The following is a 19,882-nucleotide window of genomic DNA, read 5'->3' as shown; positions in this document are numbered from 1 at the left end:
GATTCAGATAGTTATGGGTGTGATACCCAAGTGCATTGAAACAAATAGTATGGCTGTTCAAAAGGAGGAGACAAATCAGTTTTTTGTTTGAAGTTATGTGATGCATGGGAAAGAGAGTTGAAGGATATATACCAAAAGGCTCACAGTGATAATGTGAATGCTTGGGCATTCAGTTGACCCTTGAAGACCACTGTGGGTTCCGCTTATAGGTGAATTTTTGTCCGTAATGAATAGTATAGTACTCAGTGACCTAGGGTTGGCTGAATCCCAGGATGCAAAAATGCGGCTATGGAGGAATCACATATATGGAGGGCAGGCTTTAAGTTACGCACAAATTTTCTATTTCATAAAGGGTCAACGCCCTGAACACACACACACAGCATTGTTAAAGGGTCAGATGTATTTTAAATATCCTTTAAATCTTTGTTACTGTGTCTCCGTTGTGAATTTGGTTTTCTGGGAAGAGCACATTTTTCTGGACACTCCGCTGGTGTGTGAGGTGGGAAATGGGAAAGAAAGACACCACGGGCTTTTGCTGTGAGCACGGTGCCAGATTGTACTGATATAGAACCGCCCGCGTTAATCTCAACCAAAAGAAACATTTTTCAGTTGTCTCATTACTCTTGCTTTTGTCGGTATTTCATTTAAAAAAAAAATTTTTTTTTGCATCATGTATTGAAATGTTTATCTAGAAAAATTAGAGAATACAAACAGATGGAGAAACGGGTATCATACCTTCATCAATAATCTCATCACTGGGAGCCACCTGCCAACATCTTAATGCAGATCCTTTTGGTTTATATCTGTGGGTGAATTATAGGATGATTTTATTAATTAGTGATGTGGCTTGACCATTGTTCCTCTGAGCATTTTTGTAGACAAATGTAAAGAATGAATTTCAGATACTGCAATTGTGTTGATTCAGATTTAGATCTAGATTTTACTTCCTGAAAATATTTTTAAACCAAGTTTTGTAATTAATTCATCAGGATATAGCATTGTAAAACTTATATTGGACTTTGAGAGGGAAAAATAGCCTTTCTTTTCGTTAAGACTAATCAGTTCTCAAGGGCGTGGCTGTCCCTTCTGTTTTAGGGTTGCCAGGCACTTGTAACACACCACCTCCTTGCACAGCTCCCAGGCCTGATTTGTTTTGCCACAGGGGACTTATACCTGAACGTAAAGTTAGTTCCTTGCTTTAAGTTGGCAGTTCATTTTTTTTGTGGGCTTCCCCAGTAGCTCAGTCGGTAAAGAATTTGCCTGCAGTGCAGAAGACCGGGGTTCCGTCCCTGAGTTGGGAATATCCTCTGGAGAAGGAAATGGCAAGCCACTCCAGTCTCCTTGCCTGGAAACTCCCATGGACGGAGGAGCCTGATGGACTGCAGTCTATGGGGTCACAAAGAGTTGGTCACTACTAAGCGACTTTCATTTTCAGTCTTTAGATACCTTTTTTCCTTCTGTAAGACAAAGGCTAATGAAAATCCATGAAAAGAACTTGAGAAATTAAAATGATTATAAAACAGAACAGGCTAGCAGCTTGTTTAAGTTTCGGAGGTATTTAGTTAGTCTCTGAGATCATTTTGTTTATGCCACAAGACTTTTGAGGTTCCCAGGAGTGTAAGGAAATTTAAAGCTTTCTTAATTTGAATTTACTAATGTTTATTTGGGAATCCATTTCTAATATTTGGAATTAGCCCGCTAAAAGCCTTTTCTTAAAAAGAGAAATTAACAGCTCCCTTCAGAGGTGATCTTTGCTGTTCTTCCATCAGCCTGACGTTTGGAAGAGGTGGGGAGCCAGAGCTCCACGACAGCAAAGACTGTGCACCCCGCCCTGCCCCCATCCCTCTTGCGGGCTGTGAGCATTCCAGGAATTTAGACTGTGATCTGCAGTGCTGAAAAATCCAGAACTTTGTTCCATTGTTTCTGTTGAAGCAAAGCCTGGAGTCCTATTTTAATGCCATGAGCAACTTAAAACCGGAGAGGTTTTATTTTTATAATTTGCCTCCAGAGTTACAGCTCTTAGTGAGAAGTTTACAGAAAAAGATTTGAAATGTTGCCCAAGCAGCATTCAGAATTTTTACTACCAGGTGTATTTCAAAGTTATTTTTTGTGCAAAAGAAATCTTTAGAAAATGTATAGCCTTATATATCACTTGTGTAAAAACCAACCGTGGTTGCATCGCACTGCTTCACATTTCTCTCTTTGAAACACCACGGCCTGATGGAGCTAAGGCCACAAGTGGCTTGTTTGCCCACCGATCTTACCTTGGCCAGTGGTAGTGGCCACTTGTGGCCATCTGATAAACACTCTCTTGTGTTACGTGTAGGGATGCTGGTGACCTTACACAGGGAAGGCTTTCTGGTTGCAGTTTCTCACATCAGTCCTCAGGTTTCCTTCTGATGACTTCCAGGGTAGCAAATTCAGTATTTTTTGTTTATTTTAAGAATACATGAAGTATATTGAAATGACCTGTTTATTCCTTGTGGGAAACCTAGCTTTGTGTAACCATTTCTAGCTTCTCTTCTCCCTACTCATCATCACACCCACTGCAGAATGTTAAACTACTGCCAGATGTGCTGAGGCCTAAGACTGCCCACCCTTTAGCAGTTCACACAGAGTACTGTTTTGGCCATACTTTAAGCTAACAGTTTTGCTGTTATCCATTGGTTCCCCTTGCTTACTATCTGATCTGTTAGAGATTTTGTTTGTGGGTTTTTTTGTTTTAAATCCTGTGTCATTTAACATGAACTTTATGCCTTTTCCCCAGTTAGGCTTTTCACCTTATTTTGGACCTGCTGTCGTGAAAAACCCCTCCTTTGCCTTTCAAAAATTGAAAAAGATGTGTAATGACTTTGTATGTTCATGATGAATTTCTCAAACTTGCCTGAAATGCAGATGGTACTCTTAATTCATTATAAGGGTGAAATTGGAACCCACAGATTGTCACTAAGAAGGCTGTTAGAACACAGTGGATAGAATAGTGAATTGGATGAGAATAAAAGTCCCAATTCTACTACAAACTTGCAATGAGATTTTGGGCAATTCTTGTAAGGAAGTAAAGCTCAGAGAAGTGTATTTGTGAAGTTTGGTTAAACTGTCTTCATGGCTCCTTCTCCTCCAAGTCTTAGGGTTCTTCTCTTTCTTACCTTTTAAGGTAGCCCATTAATTGCATTATTCCACGTCTGTTCTCTAAGATCTGTATCCTCTACTTAGCTGGATACTTTATCGAAGCCTTGCTCCAGCCTTGTGTGAAAGCATCATCATCAGGTTTCCTGTGGGGAGCCTCTCATTTCAAGGCAGGAGGAAGAGGAAGATTTTTGCCAAAGAATGGTTAATGGAGGAGGACAGTCTGGTAATGGTATGAGGCCCAGGAGAGGAATTTTAAGCTGTAAAGGCCATCAAACTGTTTGATGATGAGAAGACACTGAGGGGCAAGTAGAGAACTTTGGGGGTTTGTGATTTCAGGATTAGAGGTAGCCATCCAGGTGGAATTGCGGCAGCAGGGGTGAAGGGCTGTGTGAGTGAGGAACTGGAGGTGGCAGTCACGCCCACCCTATGGTGGTAGGGTGGTGGTGGTCATGGTTGGTCCCTGTTCAGGCCAGCCCAGCCCCTTCAGGCTAGCTGATCTTTCATGGTGCGATTGTGGGTCTCACCTCACAGGTGGAGTCTTGCCTGGTTTGGAATCATCTCTGTGTCTGAATAAGAGGGTGAGCTCTCCAAACAAGGATGTGCTGGCCCTGCTTCAGCACACTGATACTGAATTCTGTCTGATTTTATGCTTCAGAGTTGGGTAGCTCCCCAGTGAGGAGGCAGGCAGTGCACGTAGAGTTACATATGGTTCTAAATTTAATTCATTTAAATCACCAAATGCATGAGCCTTCACTGTTGTGATGAATTTTTAATGTAACTTGAGCAAGCCTTATAGAATTTTGCATCTCTCTGATGCTGAACATTTTTAACTGAGACATTATTCTTTAGAATATCCTTGTTGTCTAGTTCATCAGAAGAGTAGAATATAGACAAGAACTTAAATTATTCATGTGATGCTTTAGGCAGTTTTGGTTTTGCACCTTACATTGCAGGCACCCAGCAGCTTCATGCTACATGTTGTCTTTAACGTGTAGTTGATGCAAATGTAGAATTTCTCTATATGGCAGCTATTTCTCTAGAAAATCCAGTTTTATTGATATTTAATGTATTTGCTTAGACTGGGGTTCTGTGCTGTTGACTGATACTTGTTTCTGGCATAACATAAAATGGAAATGGAAAATGTCTGCATTCCAATTTGATGGTTCCTTTTCTATAAATGTAGTGAAAGTCTTTATATTTCTTTGCTTTCATCTACACTTGAAAGTGGGTGAAATAATGGATATAAATGTAAAGAATAAGATATTTGTATCATGCCATTATTGGTTGTAAGAAATAAGTGTTTACTAATAGTTTAGTTAGTAGAGCACTTTTGGTACCGTCAGCCTTGGATTTTAGTTCTGACTCGAGAGGCGATTTAGTTGTGTGATCTCAGGCAGTTGACTTCATGCCTGTGGTCCTTGGGTGTCTCTCTAAAATGAGAGACATAGGTTGGGACTTCTGGCAGAACAGTACTTAAGTAGTAAGGACATCAGTCATGAGCATGGGATAGGCTGGAAGTAAGTATACCACATCCTATCCCCCATTGAGAACACAGAGGCTATTATTTGTGGAGGGGTCGGGGGGAAGCCTCGATGTAGGGGGTGACTGCTGTTTTCCTTCTGTTTCATTCAGTTTTCTTCATCTTTGTGTGTTTCTTTTCCTTATATACATAATGTTGTGTGCTGTCCTTCGTCATGTTCTGTGTCCTTGTCTCCATTCCACTTTCCTTGTGTTTTCATTCCTATATCTTTCTTGTTTAGACCAAGTGGAGCACGCAGCTGGCAGAGCCTCTATGTAGGACCCTTCAGGAACCTGAGGGTAAGTGCACACGTGTACTTACCAGGCTCCCAGCAGCTCTGCCGGACCATTTCCCAGGCGCGTCCTGCCTTACAGACAAGAACTAACACATGCCCCTCCCTTCGCAGAAGTCCTTACAGGTTGTTTTCAGTTAGAAGTTGTTTTTGTTTACTTTTAATTTGATTACATGTAGAACAAAAACCAGCTATCGGGCAGAAATGTATTGATTTGAGGAAATGGAGTAGGTGCCACCAGGTGCTGTTACGGTATTTGTGAGTGACACTGGGCGTACCTAAGAGTGAGTCAGGGTTCCCAGGGTCAGACTGCTCTACTGTCAGAGCCTGGGTGGTTCCCGGGGGACCCTGGTCTTCAGTTTCTAGCACAGAAATAGCAGGTAGGACGGGGGATAGCCCCTGCATCTCTAGTCTTGGTCCTAATGGGAAGTACCTTGAGCATTAGAGGATTCTGATAAAGACTGAGAAAAACATTTTATGTATTAGATTATCTCAGTTCCATTAATTAGTGATGATTAGATTCATGGTAGACTGGTGTCCATCATAAATTAAGTCTATCAGTGTTCACCAAAGGCACTTAAGAGGTAAGTTTAATTGTTCCATCGCTTAGTTTTTAGAGTTGGCTTGTTAGTATTATCAAATACTTTAAAAATTTTAAGAAATACACAGACTGTGGAACCCCATAATGGTTTAGCCCGGTGGTTCTTAACCTAGAGAGACACTGTCTTTTGGGTGAGGCTTCAGCAGTATCTGGAGACTTTAGCTTGTCACAGATGCAGGGGCACACTGTTGGCATGGAATGGGTGGAGGTCAGTGATGCTTCTGAATGTCCTGTGATGTTTCAGACAGCCCCACAGCAGAGAGCAGTCTGACCCCACGTGTCAGTTGTGCTGCAGTTGACGGGCTTGCAGCAAGCCTGGTGGGTGCTCTTGTTTGCTCTCCAAATAGACTGTCCCTACCGCATGTGGCTTCTCTTCACCAGGTAGAACAGGGTTTCCTGGTCATGGTTTTTAAAGAGGATAACAGGGGCAGCAAGGGGTAGGGGCAAGAGGAGTGGGGTAGTTTGGTGATGGCATAGCTGCTCACTGATTAGGAGAGTCTAAAACTAAGATATTTGAAGTTCAGTATCAGCTAAGTGTTCTAATGTTCTTTTAGGCAGGAAACTAAAACAGCATTTTTAGCTATGTACTTTCATTCTTGGTACGTACTAATGAGTGGTATTATTAAAGCTGTGATTTGCTTTATGTAAATCTAGAAGTTTTACTATTTTAGTAGTCTGTACATATAGGTCAGTTTGCCTTTTTTAAGCTGAAGAGTTAGGGATTTAAAATGGTACTTTGTTTTTTAAGACTAATAAATCAAATGGCTGATTGTTAAGTATCTTATACTTTTTTCTTGTTGCATCTCTTAAATATCTATCAAAATATGGAGGTGTTTTTGATGGTTAGTATTTGTATTGTAGTTGATGTTTCTGTTTTTAATTATGATTTTTTTAAAACCAGTTTTAAAGCACTATCAAGTGCTTTCATATAGCACTTGATAGGTTTCAGAAAATTTTCTGCATTGTTTTTTAAGAAATTGTAGTACAAGTTGACACCTGTTCTATTAAATTTTATAGTGTGACTTAAAGGTTTATTTATAAGAGGTGGAGTTTAGACCTCCCTTTTTATTTATTCATACTTGCAGAAAGTAGAAAGTAAGGTTGGTAGAAAAGGGTTATATTGTTTAGCCTGTTTGAAGAACATGAGGTGGTACTTATGTCTTGTAACTATTTGAGGATTTTGATTCAGGGAAAACACGTTCTGAATATAACTTTTGAATCAGGCGTCTGCAGGCACTGGGACCCCTTTCCATGAACCCCTTCAGACTGGTACTGCAGTTACTAGACCAGTTACATTCATAGCCAAGTAATCTTTTGTGTTTGCCTTGTTTGCTACCGGTAGTCTGATATGGGCCAGGCACAACACACAAACAGCACGGCGTGTATCATAGTGAGGATAAGAAAACTGGTTGAATCCATATTCCTTTAAACACACCCGGATTCTCAAGAGCCTTTGTCATCATCAGATTTAGGCTAAGTGCTGTTAAGTTGGCAAAGGGTGAAAGACTCGAAAGAAGAGGTTACTTCTTACCAGATGAAAAGGTGTGTTCATATCCTTGCCCCTTGCAGAAGGGATTGGTTCATCACATTTCCACCGGGAGACACGAATTGGCCAGCTACACACAGACTGTCAGCTCGTTTCCACCGGAGTGTGGTTCCAGTGAAGTACACGCTTGTGTCACGGGTTCAACTTCAGCTGCCTTTAGAAATGAATGGAGTGAGATGTTACTAGGAATTTGAGTTTTATATAATTGCAGGAGACATCTTCAGTTTTTTTTACAAGCTGAAGAGTTAGGGATTTAAAATGGTATTTTGTTTTTTAAGACTAACAAATCAAATGGCTGATTGTTAAGTATCTTATACTTTTTTTCTTGTTGCACCTCTTAAATATCTATCAAAATATGGAGGTGTTTTTGATGGTTAGTATTTGTGTTGTAGTTGATGTTTCTGTTTTTAATCATGATCTTTGTAGTGGTGATATTTTGTGTCTCTGACCTCATTTCATTTGTTGTCTTTGTTTTAATTAGTTACTCTCCTCTGTAGTAATTCTCTACACTAGTGTTAAGGAGAATAGCATTTTCCAGAAGCTATGAGTGGTTTCTAGTTTCTAGTCATTTACTAAATCAAAGATGAAGGTGTCAAGAGCCTTGTTCTGAAGAGAAAAGACAGTTCCAGGAGCTGTTGAGGCCTGGTTGGGGGGAGTGTCACAGAAAGAGAAGGAAAGTTTAGAGGAAGGTGGGTGGAACTTATTCTGAATCTGAAAAATGAAAAACAAAAGCTCCCAGGAGCAAGAAATGTAGAATTTAAAAAATGGAACAGGGTCACAAATTCTGATTAAATCCCAGAGAGGCGGAGCTTCCAAACCTTCAGCATTAGTACTTCTGTAGAGAAAATGGCAACCCACTCCAGTATTCTTGCTTGGAAAATCCCTTGGGCGGAGTAGCCTTTCGGGCTGTAGTCCAGGGTCGCAAAGAGTGGGACAAGCGACTTCACTTTCACTTCTTTTTCATAGTAGTTCTGTAGGGAAATGTTTGTCCATGTTGAACATCTTGGTGACTTTAGTTTATTGTTCCAACTCGTCAGAAATTTGTTGTATTTTGATGTTATCTTTTGAACTCTTCTTACTACTTGGAATGCAGCTAGCATTTCCTGACTTCCGTTCTCTGAGTTGTTAATGAAATACTGAATTGTGCTGAACCTAGAGTTGAGTCCCTCCAGACCCTGAGAATGCCGAGCCGGCTGACAGTGAACTGTTCAGAATTACTCTGCATTTGATATTTGAGCTGTGGTGTGTGGTTTGGTATCCCTTGCTGTTCAGCAACATCTCTGTTTCTGTTGCTTTACTTTGACAAGTCTGGATAGTCTTTTCTCTGATGTGCTTCTTACAGATAACTAGATTTCGCCAGTTCCTGTTACTTGTGTGGTGTTGAAATTTAGTGCTCTTCTCTAATTTTCCTTGGACATTCAGTTTTGTTAACTCTTCTGGAATATATTACATATTAGTTTGATAGCTGTTACAAGGGGAAACATGACCCAAGATTCTCAAAAGTAAGGATTTGTGGGTTTCTATTTTCTTTGACATAATGTAGAGGTATTCATATTCATCATCTGTTTCTTTCTTCAGGAATCTGAGGTGATAATTGCCTCAGAAATAGTTTGAATTAGTAATTGCCTCCAAAAATTCAGGGTAATAGTGACCAAATGAACAGACAGACAAGCAAACAAATAAATAAATATTGTGTTTCAGGGAAGAAAAAATCCCAAGAAAGTAAAAACAAAGCAAACAAAACCGAAGACATACAGCTGAAGACAAGTGAGCCAGATCCCAGCCCTGCAAATATGAGAGATTCTGCGGAAGGTAAGCTTGGAGTTGGACCTGTAGGATGCGGGCGTGTTTCCCCACCAGCTGCTTTGACTTTTATCTCCCTGCAGTGCCCTTCTCAGAATCACCCAAGAACTGTAAAGGGTTAAACAGCAAGAAGGCCGCCTACATTTAATATGGCAAGCTGAGCCTTACTCGTCCCACCTCCCCTTCAGGAAATTATTGAAGACCTTCCTTGTTCAAGATGAAGTTATTCCCTGATTAAAATGAAACGAAGTGAAATGAAAAGTACTATGTAACTGTATTTATAAATAATTCATAAAGTTCAGAACCACCAGAACAAATCTGTGATGCTAGAGGTCAGACTGGCAGGGACAGGAGGAGCCTTCTGGGGTGCCAGTGCCAGCTGATCACAGTGTTGGGGTGAGCACAGCAGTGTATTTACTTTGTGAACATCTTATCTTGCAATATTCTTCTTTATAGTTTGTACTTCAGTTAAAAACTTACTTGAAAACACAACACCTTGGGTTGTATGTGTTAGAATGAAAAGGATAGAGAATGAAGTGTTTCTCTTTTTGGTTAGAATTTAAATTTCTGCCTTATCTCTTTGTATTTCTTCCTATAAAATTTTCTTCTTTAGAGCTTTTTCTAAAAATTAATACTCTAGGCCCTCCATGATGTAAGAATTCCCAGAGACAGGGACTGAAGTTGCTCAGGAAGGCAGGTTGCCCTCTGCCTGATGCAGTTAAGACACCACAGTGACACTCTGGCCAGTAGAAGGGGTGGGGAACAACGTGGTCTTACATTGTTATGTGGCAAAATCATACAGAGACTGAGCTTGCCCAAGAGTTCATAGTGACCCAAATAGGCTGATTTCAAAATACAGACTATGACTCTTTCAAAAAACATTTGTAGAGAAAAAAAGAAATACTGTAGATGCCTTTTATAATCTTTTTATTAGCACTGTTTGTGGGGATGACATTCTTAAAGGATTATAATTTTCTGTGGCATTTTAGGAAGCAAGAACAAATACACTTCCTAGAGTCCTATAAAACTAAGATCTGCCAGCTGATAGCAGGTTTGCTAAGACATTTGTTGGAACAACAACAGAAAGACCAAAGAACCTTACTACCGGTGTTGGTGGAATTAAAGAACAATCCAGCAGAACCCTCTCCCCTTCAGCAGTTCAGAACAGTTAATTTTTTTCCTGATATAAGTCCAGGTCCTGTAGAAATAAAAGATGCTTAGTGTCTACCTGTTTGTGGAACAGCTGGTCAGTATTTGATTGGTTTGTCAGCGTCTTGCACATGTGCTCTTTGGCCCTCAAAAAGTGGTCGGTGTGTGGTGCAAGTGGCCAGACTCTTCTGTTGTTTCCCAGGCCATCCTTTAGGTTTAAAACTCAGCAGACCTCAGTGAGTGTGTGGACACAGTTGGGTTCATAGAGCTGTGTGCATTTTGGTTCATACTACTTTGGACAGCTTTCAATCTGGAATTATTTACCAATCATAGAATATTTCCATTCAAAGCTATGGATTTTGGCTGAAGATAAATTCTGTAAAGAAATTTTTGAGCCTTAGAGATGTTATTTGTTATTTTCATTTCTGTTTTCTCATTTAGGTTTTTTTTTTTTAAGTGATGTACTGGGTCTTTGTTGAAAATGTATTTGAAAAGGGAGTTAGCTCTTGGGAACCACCATCAGATGACTGGTTTCCCAGTTTGTGGAAAACTCATGCAATGTAAGAAATGCATCTGGAGGAGAGAAGGCTGGAGTGTATGTAGAGGCAGAAACCTCATTGCTAGTGGATGAGGTGGTAGGTAGGAAAAAGTTGGATAGACCTTCTTAGGAAGCAGGGGGAGGGCCAGGACAGAATCATTGCTCGTGTTAATACCTCATATGCGCTGAGTTTGGAAAGATTGGCCCTTTAAAAGCCTCCCTTGTCCCGTGTATCTAGGCAATCACAAAGTCTGACAACAGGACTCTGGTGTCTTATCTCGCTTTGGCCACTTTTTTCCTGCCTCTTCTGCTTTTCTCCATTGCTGTCTCTCGGTGTAGGCAGCCAGCATCTCCCTCTGCTGCCACTGCGTCGGTATTGGTTTCTGCCTCCTCCCAGTCCCTTAATACACACTGCAGCCACGTCTCCCCAGTGGCACTCTTCTGCCTTAAAATATCTTACTGGCTCCCGACTGCCTCCAGCTCAGTCCACACTGATTTACAGTGTGCTGCGTGTTTGATGGTTCCTGCTTGGTTTTCCTCTTCTATCCTTGCAGCCTCCCCATGATTGATTAACAAAGCCACCAGATATTCCTCCCTTGTGTTGCTGTCCTTAATCGTTGTTAACCATGTACTTCCATGCGCTTAACCATTAATTCATTGGAGTGGTGTTGCCTGCTTGCTTAACTCCTGGTAAAGTAGAGCCCTGAAAGGATGAGGATCTTGGTGGCCTTACTGACGTTTTGTCCAGTGAATGAAGGAAGAGCCAGTGAATAGAAACAGGAGAAGTCAGAGAAAGCTGTTTCTTCTACAGAACCTTTCATAACTCTTCAGGCACTTACAGTAAAAAGAGGTGCAATTCAGCAGAGACTTAGGTGGTCCTGCAGAGAGAGCAGTGCCGTGGGCTGTCCCCACCAGCATTAAGGGCTCTGTGATAGCTCCTGTCTCAGAGGCCCGTGCTGTCCCTGGATTCCCTTCCAGCCACTCCCTCATTCCTCTGCTTTCCTCTACAGCTGAACTTGAAAGAGTTGCTTCCAGTCTCCCTGTCTCTTCTTCTTTCTGTCTCTCCTGGCCTTCAACAGGCATTTGTCCCCAATGCTCCACCAAAACTGTTGTCACCGTCGTCACACCCCTACCTGGGCAGATCGCGTGCTCAGTTCTCAGCCCTGTCTTACCCAGCCTGTTAGCAGTTCTGGATACAACTGATCACACCCTCCTCAGTTTAAGGGCTACCCTTCTCTTGGCTCTCCAGATCCTCCCTGGCCATTCCTCTGACCCCTGGGTACTGGAGTCACCCGGGGGACACAGCCATTCCCCTATCTGCATTCGCTTTGCAGGTGACCTCTTCCAGGTCCATGCTCCAACTGCTGTTTCTAGTTTGAGGAGAGTCATATATAGCTACTTAGTATCTTTACTTGGATGTCTTATCAGGCACCTCAGACTTCAACACATCCCAAGTAAACTCTCATTTCCCCCCAGTACAAACAAACGCACACAGACCAAACTTGCTTTTCCCTCAGTCTAGTGAACTGGATAACAGCAGTTGCCGCGGAATCTCTTTGACCCTTCTGCTACCACCACCAGCCCCTACCCTTCCCTGCCCCTGTCCCACACCATAGTCAGCCAACACACTCGGCTTGTTAGCTTCCTCTCCAGAGTACATCCAGGGTCTGGCCACTTCCCACTATCTTCAGGCCACTCCAGTCTCCCCCCCCTCCCCTCCTGGAGGGTGTGGTCCGCCTCTCTCGTCTCCCTGGCCCCCTACAGTTTTCTGTCTTTCACGTAGCACCAAGAGTGAGCCTCCTGTATTTCAGTTGCTCTTCTGTTTCTCTGTTGGCTTCTTGTTTCCACTTAGAATAAAGGTCAGCAGCCTATAAGTCTCTGCATGAGCTGATATTATCTCCTGCTCTCCTCCTTCTCTCCCTGCGCCCACCCCCCTCCAACTTCCTGGCCAATTCTTGAACACATCTGACATGTTACTGACTCACAGCTTGCACATTTGCCATTTCCTCTATCCAGAGGACTTCCTTCCACCAAATACCTGTGTGACTGATTTTCTTTAGATCTCTACTCACCTATCTTGCTGGTGAGTCCTTCCCTGACCACCTTGTACCATTAATCTCAGGTTGGGCTAGACTGGGCTCCTCTTGGGCATTGGGACTCAGAAGTGACTTTAGATTTCTTTTTCATTCTCTGAGGCACACCTATTGTTATTGTTCAGTTGCTAAGTCCTGTCTGACCCTTTGCAACCCTATGGACTGCAGCACGCCAGGCTTCCCTATCTTTTCACTATCTTCCAGAGTTTGCTCAAACTCACGTCTATTGAGTAGGTGATGCCATCTAACCGTCTCATCCTCTGTCATCTCCTTCTCCAGCCCTCAATCTTTCCCTAGCATCAGGGTCTTTTCCAGTGAGTGGGCTCCTCGCATCAGGTGGCCAGAGTATTGGAGCTTCAGTGAATAGTCCTTCCAGTGAATATTCAGACTCGATGTCCTTTAGGATCAACTGGTTTGATCTGCCTGTGGTCCAAGGGACTCTCAAGAGTCTTCTCCAGCACCACACTTCGAAAGCAATTCTTCAGTGCTCAGTCTTCTTTATAACCCAACTCTCAAATCCATATATGACTGCTAGAAAAACCATAGCTTTGACTCTATGGATCTTTGTCAGCAAAGTGATGTCTCTGCTTTGTAATGTGCTGTCTAGGTTTGTCATAGCTTTTCTTTGAAGGAGCAAGCATCTTTTAATTTTGTGTCTGCTGTCACCATCCACAGTGATTTTGGAGCCCAGGAAAATAAAGTCTGTTACTGTTTCCACTGTTTCCCCATCTATTTGCCATGAAGTGATGGGACTGGATGCCCTGATCTTTGTTTTTTGAATGTTTGAGTTTTAAGCCAGCTTTTTCACTCTCCTCTTTCACCCTTTTCAAGAGGCTCTGTAGTTTCTCTTTTCTTTCTGCCATTAGGGTGTCATCTGCATATCTGAACTTATTGATATTTCTCCCAGCAGTCTTGATTCCAGCTTGTAAGTCAGTTTGGCCCAGCATTTCACATGATGTACTCTGCATAGAAATTAAATGAGCAGGGTAACAGTATACAGCCTTGAAGTGAAGTGAAGTGAAAGTCGCTCAGTCGTGTCTGACTCTTTGTGACCCCATGGACGATACAGTCCTTGAAATTCTCCAGGCCAGAATATTGGAGTGGGTAGCCTTTCTCTTCTCCAGGGGATCTTCCCAACCCAGGGATTGACCCCAGGTCTCCTACATTACAGGTGGATTCTTTACCAGCTGAGAAACAAGGGAAGCCCTATACAACCTTAAGATACTCCTTTCCCAGTTTTGAACCAGTCCACTGTTCCATGTCCAGTTTTAACTGTTGCATGTTGACCTGCATACAGGTTTCTTAGGAGACAGATAAGGTGGTTTGGTATTCCTATCTCTTCAAGTATTTTCCACAATTTGTTGTGATCTACACAGAAGTCTTTCAAGTAGTCAATGAAGCAGAAGTACATGTTTTTCTAGAATTCCCTTGCTTTCTCTATGATATTGCAGATGTTGACAATTTGATCTCTGGTTCCTCTGCCTTTTCTAAACCCAGCTTGTACATCTGAAGTCCTCCGTTCATGTGCTGCTAAAGCCTAGCTTGAAGAATTTTGAGCATGACCTTGCTAGCATGTGAAATGAGCACATTTGTACGGTAGTTTGAACATTCTTTGGCATTGCCCTTCTTTGGGATTGAAATAAAAACTGACCTTTTTCAGTCCTGTGGCCACTGCTGAGTTTTCCAAATTTGCTGGCATATTGAGTGCAGCACTTTTAACAGCATCATCTTTTAGGATTTCAAATAGCTCATCTGGAATTCCATCACTTCTACTCACTTCATTCATAGTAATGGTTCCTAAGGCCCACCTGGACGTCACACTCTAGGATGTCTGGTTCAAGCTGAGTGAGCACATCATCCCGATTATTCTGGGTCATCAGGACCTATTCTGTACAGTTCTTCTGTGTATTCTTGCCACCTCTTCTCAGTTTCTTCTCCTTCTTTTAGGTCCTTACAGTTTATCATGCCTATCCTTGCATGAAATGTTCCCTTGCTATTTCCAGTTTTCTTGAAGAGATCTCTGGTCCTCGCTAATTTAATAAGGCTCAGAAGAGATGGTCTCCAAAGTTCCTTTTACATGAAAAATGCAGATCACATAATTTTGGAAAATGTTGTAGCTCTTGATATATAGTTTCGGTGAAGAAGAAGGGAACAAATCAATTACATTCAAGGCAGACCACTAAGAATATTACCTGGTAATATGTTGAGCAATTTTCTTGTTTCAGTTTGGAATCATGAAAAATTAGAACTCATGACTAGGAAGATTTCAGTATCAGCTATTCCCAACACAGTTTTAAGCAGTACAGTTTCTGTAAACAAAAGCATGTTTATATCTGTGTGAGGAAACACAGAAGAGCCTGAGTTGCTGTGGGCATCTATTGCTCAGATTGAAGCCTCCCTCACTGCCCACTGAGCTTCCTGGTGCACTGCAGTCGTTTGTTGAATGAATGAAATGGATTTATATCCTGTATAACTTCTTAAATGAGAATGTAGAGTGGTCCATTGCTACGATCTCCCTTACGCATTTTAGATGATAAAGGAAGTAACATGGATAAAGAAAGCTGATCACCAGTGGCTAGTGTTTGACCTTACTTCTGCCTCCCTGTGCTTTCCAGGCCCCAAAGACGAAGACGAGAATCCTTCCGCTTCCACCACCAAGCAACCAGCCGTCCCTCAGGAGGCGGTGAGCCAGGATGTGCCTCCGGATCTCGCCCTCCCTCCCCCTGCCCACGAGCCCCAGACAGGACCAGACGCGGAGCTGGAAGCAGCGCTCTGTGAGGCGAACGAGGTGGTGGAGGAGGAGGAGGAAGAGGAAGAGGAGGAGCTGGAAGAAGAGGGGGACGAAGCAGCTGATGTGCCAAATGAAAGTTCCCTGAGAGAGCTGGAGATCCGGTGTGATGAGAAGCCCGAGGATTTGTTAGAAGAACCAAAAACGGTTTCAAAGGAAACTCTGGCAGACTCTGCGGAGGCAGCCCCTGTCGTGAAAACTCCCAGAGCCAGAGAAGAGGCCAACGGGGACGTGTTTGAAACATTTCTGTTCCCATGTCAGCACTGCGAGAGGAAGTTCACGACCAAGCAGGGGCTGGAGCGGCACATGCACATCCACATGTCCACGGTCAACCACGCCTTCAAGTGCAAGTACTGCGGGAAGGCCTTCGGCACACAGATCAACCGGCGGCGCCACGAGCGGCGCCATGAGGCCGGGCTGAAGCGAAAGCTCGAGGATCCGGCCGGCGGCAAGGCGCCCAGCGACGGTGCTCCTCCCCAGGACGATGCACAGCCCCCCGGTCTTGGGCAGGACGGTCTCACCTTGAGCTCAGAGAAGGCGTCCCAGGACTCAGTGACTCCTTCCATTGTAGAAGAGAACGGCGAAGCGAAAGAGCTTCACCCGTGCAAGTACTGTAAGAAGGTTTTCGGCACTCACACGAATATGAGACGACATCAGCGCAGAGTTCACGAGCGGCACCTGATTCCCAAGGGGGTGCGGCGGAAAGGGGGCCTCCTGGAAGAGCCACAGCCCCCAGCAGAGCAGGCCCCTCCCACCCCGAGTGTCTATGTCCCCAGCACAGAGCCAGAGGAGGAAGGGGAGGCGGACGACGTGTACATCATGGATATTTCCAGCAATATCTCTGAGAATTTAAATTACTACATTGATGGTAAAATTCAGACCAGCAGCAGCACCAGTAACTGTGACGTTATTGAGATGGAATCCAATTCGGCAGACTTGTACGGAATAAACTGTCTGCTCACTCCAGTCACAGTGGAAATAACTCAAAACATAAAGACCACGCAGGTCCCTATAACTGACGATCTCCCTAAAGAGCCTTCCAGCAGCACAAACAGTGAGTCCAAGAAACGGAGGACTGCTAGTCCGCCCGTGTTACCCAAAATCAAAGCCGAGACTGAGTCTGATCCTGCCACACCTTCCTGTTCCTTGAGTCTGCCTCTCAGCATATCAACCACAGAGGCGGTGTCTTTCCACAAAGAGAAAAGCGTGTATTTGTCATCAAAGCTCAAACAGCTTCTTCAGACCCAGGATAAATTAACTCCTCCTGCAGGGATTTCAGCCGCTGAGATACCCAAATTAGGGCCCCTCTGCGTGTCTGCTCCTGCGTCGATGCTACCCGTGACCTCAAGCAGGTTTAAGAGGCGAACCAGCTCTCCCCCCAGCTCTCCCCAGCACAGCCCCGCCCTGCGAGACTTTGGAAAACCAGGAGATGGGAAAGCCGCGTGGACTGAGGCAGTTCTAAGCTCCAAAAAACCCAAATTAGAGAGTCACAGCAACTCACCAGCATGGAGTTTGTCTGGGAGAGATGAAAGAGAAACTGGGAGCCCACCAGGCTTTGATGAATATAAGGTGTCTAAAGAGTGGGCAACTAGCTCTACTTTCAGCAATGTGTGCAACCAGCAGCCACTGGATTTGTCCAGTGGTATGAAACAGAAGGCTGAGGGGCCAGGCAAGGCTCCGGTCCAGTGGGAAGCTGTGTTAGATCTCAGTGTGCATAAAAAGCCCTGTGGTGACTCTGAAGGCAAGGAATTCAAAGAAAACCATGTTCTGCAGCCATCCTGCAGTGCTGTAAAGAAAAGGAAGCCCACCACCTGCATGCTGCAGAAGGTCCTTCTCAACGAATACAACGGCGTCGACCTCCCTGTAGAAAACGCTCCAGATGTGTCCGGAAGTGCCAGTCCCTGTAAACCTCTAGATCCTCAGCCAGACTCTGACCGTGGTCTCAACTCCAGCTCGTCTGCCGCTGTCGTTGAGTCTCTTCCTGACGTTTCCTCGTCGTCACCTGCCCTGCAACCATCTTCCCTCTCTTGCGGGCGGCTGCCGCCTCTCCTGACCCCCACCACCCCCTCCTCCCCTCCACCCTGCCCTCCCGTGTTAACTGTGGCCACCCCGCCCCCTCCACTGCTCCCAACTGTCCCTCTTCCAGCCCCCTCTTCCGGGGCATCCCCTCACCTGTGTCCCTCTCCACTCTCGAATGCCACCGCCCAGTCCCCACTTCCAATTCTCTCCCCGACAGTGTCTCCCTCGCCGTCCCCCATTCCTTCTGTGGAGCCCGTTATGTCCGCTGCTTCACCGGGGCCTCCAACACTCTCCTCATCTTCCTCCTCCTCTTCCTCCTCCTCTTTCTCATCTTCCTCCTCCTCCTCTTCCCCTTCGCCACCTCCTCTCTCAGCAGTGTCATCCGTGGTTTCCTCTGGGGATAATCTGGAAACCTCTCTCCCCATGATATCTTTTAAGCAGGAGGAACTAGAGAGTGAAGACCTGAAAGCCAGGGAGGAAGCCCCATCCACCACTGAGCAGGAGATCGTCCAGGAGACATTCAACAGAAACTTTGTCTGCAACGTCTGTGAATCACCTTTTCTTTCCATTAAGGATCTAACCAAACATTTATCCATTCACGCTGAGGAATGGCCCTTCAAATGTGAATTTTGTGTGCAGCTCTTCAAGGTGAAAACTGATTTGTCAGAACATCGCTTTATGCTCCACGGCGTTGGGAATATCTTTGTGTGTTCAGTGTGTAAAAAGGAGTTTGCATTCTTGTGCAATCTGCAGCAGCACCAGCGAGATCTCCACCCGGATAAGGTGTGCACTCACCATGAGTTTGAAAGTGGCACCCTGAGGCCCCAGAACTTTACGGATCCCAGCAAGGCCCATGTCGAGCACATGCAGAGTTTGCCGGAAGACCCTCTAGAAGCGTCTAAAGAAGAAGAGTTGAACGATTCTTCCGAAGAGCTTTACACAACCATCAAAATAATGGCTTCCGGAATAAAGACAAAGGATCCAGATGTTCGATTGGGTCTCAACCAACATTACCCAAGCTTTAAACCACCCCCATTTCAGTACCATCACCGCAGCCCCCTGGGCATTGGTGTGACGGCCACAAACTTCACTACGCACAACATCCCACAGACGTTTACCACCGCCATCCGCTGCACCAAGTGCGGGAAAGGCGTGGACAACATGCCTGAACTGCACAAACACATCCTGGCATGTGCCTCTGCGAGTGACAAGAAGAGGTATACCCCCAAGAAAAATCCGGTCCCGCTGAAGCAGACTGTGCAACCCAAAAATGGTGTAGTGGTTCTGGACAACTCTGGGAAAAACGCCTTCAGACGAATGGGCCAGCCCAAAAGACTGAACTTTAGTGTGGAGCTCAGCAAAATGTCCTCAAATAAGCTCAAGTTAAACGCGTTGAAGAAAAAAAACCAGCTCGTCCAGAAAGCAATCCTACAGAAAAACAAGTCCGCAAAGCAGAAGGCTGACCTAAAAACCACTCCCGAGTCGTCCTCGCACGTCTGCCCATACTGCCACAGAGAGTTCACGTACATTGGGAGTCTGAACAAGCATGCCACTTTCAGCTGTCCCAAAAAACCTGTTTCTCCTTCCAAAAAAAAACTTTCCCACTCTTCCAAGAAAGGGGGGCACCCGTCACCTGCCGGAAGTGACAGAAACAACAGCAGCAGCCACCGCAGACGGACAGCAGACGCCGAGATCAAAATGCAGAGCATGCAGGCACCTCTGGGCAAGACCAGAGCTCGAAGCTCAGGCCCCTCGCAGGTCCCGCCACCCCCCTCGTCCTTCAGGTCCAAGCAGAACGTTAAATTTGCCGCTTCGGTCAAATCCAAAAGACCAAGCTCCTCTTTAAGGAACTCGAGCCCCATACGCATGGCCAAAATGACTCACAGCGAGACCAAGAAGCCCAAAGCTGCAGCCAAGAACCATGCAGCTCCCCTCTCAGGCAAGATGTCGAGGAGCCTGCATGTGCGGGCGCAGAAGAGCAGAGCCGTCTTACAGAGCAAGTCGGCCTTGGCCAGTAAGAAACGGACAGACAGGTTCAGTGTAAAATCCAGAGAACGGAGTGGGGGGCCGATCACCCGAAGCCTGCAGCTGGCGGCTTCTGCCGACCCGAGTGAGAACAGGAAGGAGGACGGGAGTGGCAAGCAGGAGCTGAAGGACCTCAGGTAAGCAGAGCTCCAGGGTCAGAGGAGTTCAGAGCTCAAGAGCAAGGGGGGAAAGACAGTTGGAAGAAAACACTTGCCCAATGGCTCCTTTTCTTTTTTCCTGCACGATTTTGACATAAGCATTTAAAGGAAATAGCTGTTGCTTAAGGTGTAGGCAGACGTGGAGGAGGGTCAGTGCTTTGGCTGCTGCAAAGATGGACGCATAGCTTTTATTTCACATGTAGGACTCACAAAGTGGTACCA

General features: G+C 44.7%; 1 protein-coding gene across 4 annotated transcripts in view; it reads left to right on the top strand.

Moving 5' to 3' along the window:
• The window catches only part of PRDM2 (PR/SET domain 2), a 133,053-nt gene that overhangs the window by 72,958 nt on the left and 40,213 nt on the right, over positions 1-19,882 (top strand). For 3 of the 4 annotated variants that reach the window (XM_061383220.1, XM_061383216.1, XM_061383217.1), the window contains exons 7-8: positions 8,789-8,899; positions 15,286-19,639. In XM_061383220.1, the coding sequence (XP_061239204.1) occupies positions 8,789-8,899; positions 15,286-19,639 (4,465 nt within the window). The remainder of the gene's footprint in view (positions 1-8,788; positions 8,900-15,285; positions 19,640-19,882) is intronic. The other variant, XM_061383218.1, reaches the window with a different exon arrangement.

The sequence above is a fragment of the Bos javanicus genome, chromosome 16 (genome assembly GCF_032452875.1).
Source record: "Bos javanicus breed banteng chromosome 16, ARS-OSU_banteng_1.0, whole genome shotgun sequence".
Lineage (NCBI taxonomy): Eukaryota > Metazoa > Chordata > Mammalia > Artiodactyla > Bovidae > Bos > Bos javanicus.
Note: the sequence above shows the minus strand (reverse complement) of the source record. Positions and strands in the feature narration are given on the sequence as shown.